At 49.7% G+C, this 6,000-nt stretch overlaps 1 protein-coding gene across 1 annotated transcript in view; it reads left to right on the top strand.

The window, feature by feature from the left end:
* Window positions 1-3,780: 3,780 nt before the first annotated feature.
* Window positions 3,781-6,000, top strand: part of PITPNA (phosphatidylinositol transfer protein alpha) — a 49,689-nt gene continuing 47,469 nt past the window's right edge. Inside the window, 2 exon segments of the mRNA XM_038375266.2 lie at window positions 3,781-3,918; window positions 3,920-3,963. Of these exon segments, the coding sequence (XP_038231194.1) occupies window positions 3,796-3,918; window positions 3,920-3,963 (167 nt within the window). The 5' untranslated portion in view covers window positions 3,781-3,795.

The following is a 6,000-nucleotide window of genomic DNA, read 5'->3' as shown; positions in this document are numbered from 1 at the left end:
CTCACCCCTAGAACCCCGACCTGGGGTATTCTATCTGCTACCCAAGATCCATAAACCTGGAAATCCTGGACGCCCCATCATCTCAGGCATTGGCACCCTGACAGCAGGATTGTCTGGTTATGTAGACTCCCTCCTCAGGCCCTACGTTACCAGCACTCCCAGCTATCTTCGAGACACCACTGACTTCCTGAGGAAACTACAATCCATTGGTGATCTTCCTAAAAACACCATCTTAGCCACTATGGATGTAGAAGCCTCTACACCAACATTCCACACAAAGATTGACTACAAGCCGTCAGGAACAGTATCCCCGATACTGTCACGGCTAACCTGGTGGCTGAACTTTGTGACTTTGTCCCTAAATGTGAAATAGTTAGGGGTGAGGACAATGTATACCTTCAAATCAGCGGCACTGCGATGGGTACCCGCATGGCCCCACAGTATGCCAACATTTTTATGGCTGACTTAGGGGACGAGAGCTGAGGAAGCGTTGTTCTAATGCCCCTACTCTACTTGCGCTACATTGATGACATCTTCATCATCTGGACCCATGGAAAAGAAGCTCTTGAGGAATTCCACCATGATTTCAACAATTTTCGATCCCACCATCAACCTCAGCCTGGACCAGTCCACACAAGAGATCCACTTCCTGGACACTACGGTGCTAATAAGCGATGGTCACATAAACACCACCCTATATCAGAAACCTACTGACCGCTATTCCTACCTACATGCCTCTAGCTTTCATCCAGATCATACCACTCGATCCATTGTCTACAGCCAAGCGCTACGATATAACCGCATTTGCTCCAACCCCTCAGACAGAGACAAACACCTACAAGATCTCTATCATGCATTCCTACAACTGCAATACCCACCTGCTAAAGTGAAGAAACAGATTGACAGAGCCAGAAGAGTACCCAGAAGTCACCTACTACAGGACAGGCCCAACAAAGAAAACAACAGAACGCCACTAGCCATCACCTTCAGCCCCCAACTAAAACCTCTCCAACGCATCATCAAGGATCTACAAGCTATCCTCAAGGACGACCCATCACTCTCACAGATCTTGGGAGACAGGTCAGTCCTTGCCTACAGACAGCCCCCCAATCTGAAGCAAATACTCACCAGCAACCACACAACAGAACCACTAATCCAGGAACCTATCCTTGCAACAAAGCCCGTTGCCAACTCTGTCCACATATCTATTCAGGGGACATCATCATAGGGCCTAATCACATCAGCCACACTATCAGAGGCTCGTTCACCTGCACATCTACCAATGTGATACATGCCATCATGTGCCAGCAATGCTCCTCTGCCATGTACATTGGTCAAACTGGACAGTCTCTACGTAAAAGAATAAATGGACACAAATCAGACGTCAAGAATTATAACATTCAAAAACCAGTCAGAGAACTCTTTAATCTCTCTGGTCACTCGATCACAGACCTCAGAGTGGCTATACTTCAACAAAAAAGCTTCAAAAACAGACTCCAACGAGAGACTGCTGAATTGGAATTAATTTGCAAACTGGATACAATTAACTTAGTTTTACTTTGTGTAATGACTCATCCATTCCCAGTCTCTATTCAAGCCTATTTCCCCATGTTATTTCTCCCCACCCCCACCGTTCCTCAGATGTTCTTGTTTAACTGCTGGAAATAGCCTACCTTGCTTGTCATCATGAAATGGTTTTTCTCCTTTCCCCTCCCTGCAGATGGTGATGGCTCATCTTAAGTGATCGCTCTCCTTACACTTTTCAGAGTAGCAGCCGTGTTTAGTCTGTATGCGCAAAAAGAAAAGGAGTACTTGTGGCACCTTAGTGACTAACAAATTTATTAGAGCATAAGCTTTCGTGAGCTATAGCTCACTTCATCGGATGCATTTGGTGGAAAAAACAGAGGGGAGATTGATATACACACACACAGAGAGAGAGAGAGAACATGAAACAAGACACTGTAAGGAGAGTGATCACTTAAGATAAGCCATCACCAGCAGCAGCGGGGGGAAAGGAGGAAAACCATTTTATGGTGACAAGCAAGGTAGGCTATTTCCAGCAGTTAACAAGAAAATCTGAGGAACAGTGAGGGGTGGGGTGGGGGAGAGAAATAACATGGGGAAATAGTTTTACTTTGTGTAATGACTCATCCATTCCCCGTCTCTATTCAAGCCTAGGTTAATTGTCCAGGAAGTGGATCTCTTGTGTGGACTGGTCCAGGCTGAGGTTGATGGTGGGATGGAAATGGTTGAAATCATGGTGGAATTCCTCAAGGGCTTCTTTTCCATGGGTCCAGATGATGAAGATATCATCAATGTAGCGCAAATAGAGTAGGGGCATTAGGGGACGAGAGCTGAGGAAGCGTTGTTCTAAGTCAGCCATAAAAATGTTGGCATACTGTGGGGCCATGCGGGTACCCATCGCAGTGCCGCTGATTTGAAGGTATACATTGTCCTCACCCCTAACTATTTCACATTTAGGGACAAAGTCACAAAGTTCAGCCACCAGGTTTGCCGTGACATTATCGGGGATACTGTTCTTGACGGCTTGTAGTCCATCTTTGTGTGGAATGTTGGTGTAGAGGGCTTCTACATCCATAGTGGCTAGGATGGTGTTTTCAAGAAGATCACCGATGAACTGTAGTTTCCTCAGGAAGTCAGTGGTGTCTCGAAGATAGCTGGGAGTGCTGGTAACGTAGGGCCTGAGGAGGGAGTCTACATAGCCAGACACTCCTGCTGTCAGGGTGCCAATGCCTCAGATGATGGGGCGTCCAGGATTTCCAGGTTTGTAGATCTTGGGTAGCAGATAGAATACCCCTTGTCGGGGTTCTAGGGGTGAGTCTGTGCGGATTTGTTCTTGTGCTTTTTCAGGGAGTTTCTTGAGTAAATGCTGTAGTTTCTTTTGGTAACTTTCAGTGGGATCAGAGGGTAATGGCTTGTAGAAAGTGGTGTTGGAGAGCTGCCTCGTCGTCTCTTACAGTGTGTATGATAAAACCCATTGTTTCTTGTTCTCTCTGTGTGTATATAAATCTCCCCCCTGTATTTTCCACCAAGTGCATCTGATGAAGTGAGCTGTAGCTCACAAAAGCTTACGCTCAAATCCATTTGTTAGTCTCTCAGGTGCCACACGTCCTCCTCTTCTTTTTGCAAATACAGACTAACAGGGCTGCTACTCTGAAACCTGACTTGTTGCAAACAATCTAAGAGTGAAGACTGCGTTTTTCTTCCACATGGTCAATAGGGCTGCCTCTTCGGAGGAGCAGAAAACGGGACTACCCAGCCTCCTCGGGAGCATCCTAGCACATGTCCCAGTACAGCCGCCCCGCCCTAGGGAACTTGGGCGGGGCCAGCCCTGGCCTGAGGGGAACAGCCTGTCCCTGGTTTACCTAGAGTTGATCCTTACCTTCGACTCCGGCGTCCTTTGCTATGCGTGCCTCGTGCCCCCATCTCTGTCGGTAGCTTCCGGGCTGAGCGGCGCGGCTGTGAGGGGTGAGGCCAGCTCTCCTCACGCCCGGCGCGACCAAGCCCGGTGGCAGGCCATGAGCACGTGGCCTTGGCCAAGGACCTATCAAGGCGAGTGACGCCCTGGGGTGCTGCTAGCGCTCGAGCTTCAACTCCCGCGGCCAGAACCCTGGCGCGAGACGGTTGCTCGGCAGCCCTCGATTGTGAGCCTTCCTTCCAGCCTATCCAGGCGCCGCCCGCGCACATGCGCGTTGGACACCACCCACCCGCCACGGTCCCCTTAAGCTTGTCTGTGAGTGGGAGGGGCACTGCGGAGGATCGCGCCTCCACGCGATGACGAAGGCGGTACGTTTGCGTGCCGTCGTGACGCAGTGGTTGCTGCAGAAACGCTCCCCTCCCCCCGCGCGGAGCGGCCCGGAGGCGCCTGTCACCTTCAGCGCGAGACGGAGCGGGCGGGAGAAGCTGCGGCGGCGGGGCCGCCATGGTGCTAATCAAGGAGTAGTGAGTGCTGGCCGCGGAGCCGGCGGGCGGGCGGGCGGTGCACAGGCGTCCCCAGCTCGGGCTGTAGGGAGGCCGGGAGGAAGGGGAGCTTTCTGCCCGCGGAGCCGGGGTCAGGCCCCCCGTGCCCGGTGAAGCCTGGGTGCCTGCGGGGCCGCGGTCAGGTCCCTTCCCCCCATGTCTGGGAGTCTAGGTGCCGGTTAGTGGCGAGGTCGGGGCAGGCTGCGAGGCGCTGTGACCCGCGACCCCGGGTTGGGGCGTCCCTCCTGGCTGGCCCGGCAGCACAGCGCGTCGGGGTCCCTGCCGCGGGAAGTGCCCGGCCTTTCTGCCGGCGCTCGGGGATCGCTCCGGCGACCCAGGGGGGCGGCTCCGTTTCTCTCCCCTACCTTGGCCTTTCCTCGCGCGCTGGGGGGCGGAGGCGCCCGGAGCGAATGGTGGCCTCGGAGGAGCAGGGCCCTGTGGGTGGAGGCGAAAGGGGGCTGAGGGGGGCATGCCTGCGGACGCTGCTCAGCGCTTTGCTGCGCTCGTGACACTGGCAGGGAAGCTTCAGGGAGCCCTAGTGATGTAATAGTGACACTGACCCCTCGGACGTATCCGCGCGCGCGCGCGAGTGTGTGTGTGTGTGTGTGTGTGTGTGTGTGAATGTGAATGTGAATGAAGCTGGGGACAGCTCACTATAAATAGGTGAGTGCTGCAGCTCTTTAAGGGGCGGAGTAAGGTGAAGGTTACTAAATTAGTACGGATTTTGTTTTCTGGCTGTGTGGATATTTGAGTCTATAACACTATAGGTCCTTTGAGAGAGATGCTGTAGAGCTGAGGGTAGCTTAAATTCATGAGTCTGTTGAGGACAATAGACAGGTCCTGCAGCTGTAATATAAGCAGCAGAATGAGGATCCAGCATTGGCCTGCTGAGAGAGCCCTTCTAGAGTGACTCTGATTTGACCATTTCTCTCTCATCAGGAGAGCTCCTACCTTTCCAATACGTTTAATAGTTATTTTTCCCTCTGGGTCCTGAATATTTCAAGCTAATTGTTTTTACTGAATGCATCCGATGAAGTGAGCTGTAGTTCACAAAAGCTTATGCACAAATAAATTTGTTAGTGTCTAAGGTGCCACAAATCCTCCTTTTCTTTCTATTAAAATGCTATTAGTGAACTCTGTTCTGTCCAAGACACAAAGGAAGACTGACGGTCAGGCCAGTGTATTATCTTGTCCTTTACCCCATCTCTGACAGTGGTTGCAACTAGATTCTTCAGTAGAAGTGTAAGAAAAAGAATCCATGTACTGAACTCAAAGAATAAACTGCTTATAGGGACAGTTTCTTTTTTACCCACTATCAAAAGTTGGTTTATACCTGAAGTATGAGGGTTTACAAGCCTTCTTTTTTTAATCTTGTAAATGTAAATATTCTCATTAGTCCAGATCCTTGGAAGTAAATGGGAGTTTGGTACTTCAGTATCTTTGAGAATCTGTGCCATTATCCATATAAATAACTAATCTGTTTTAGAGTCCAGCTAAGGTCTTGGCTTCCATCTTGTGGCAATGAATTCAGCAGACTACTTATACTTTGCTGTCTTTTTTAAAAGCCTGCCTTTCAGTGTAATTCAATGACCCTTCTTTTTGTACCATTAGAGAGGGGAAATGGAGCACCCAGTTTACCTTCTTCAGTCCTTTCATTGTTTTGTATACCTCAATCATACCTGTTCTTCTTTGTTTGCTCTATAAACCAAACAATCAGTCTTTTCAATCTCTCATCATGTGGAACTTTCCCTGGCCCCTCTAACTTTGGTTGCCCATCGGTACCAGGTGTTTTCTGTGACATCCTTTTTGAGATAGGGTGACTTGGACCAAACATAGCACTCTTCCATCCCATTCCTTATGCAGCCTAAAATTTTGAGTACTCTTTTGACTACTGCTACATGTTGAGCTGTTCACTGTAATGCTCACATCTCTTCCCTGAGTAGTTACAATTAACTTAGAAGCTAGTAATGTGACTGAATTATTCTTTTCAATATATATTACTTTGCATTTTCAATACTA

Source organism: Dermochelys coriacea, chromosome 17 (genome assembly GCF_009764565.3).
Source record: "Dermochelys coriacea isolate rDerCor1 chromosome 17, rDerCor1.pri.v4, whole genome shotgun sequence".
In the NCBI taxonomy this organism is placed as follows: Eukaryota; Metazoa; Chordata; order Testudines; family Dermochelyidae; genus Dermochelys; species Dermochelys coriacea.
Note: the sequence above shows the minus strand (reverse complement) of the source record. Positions and strands in the feature narration are given on the sequence as shown.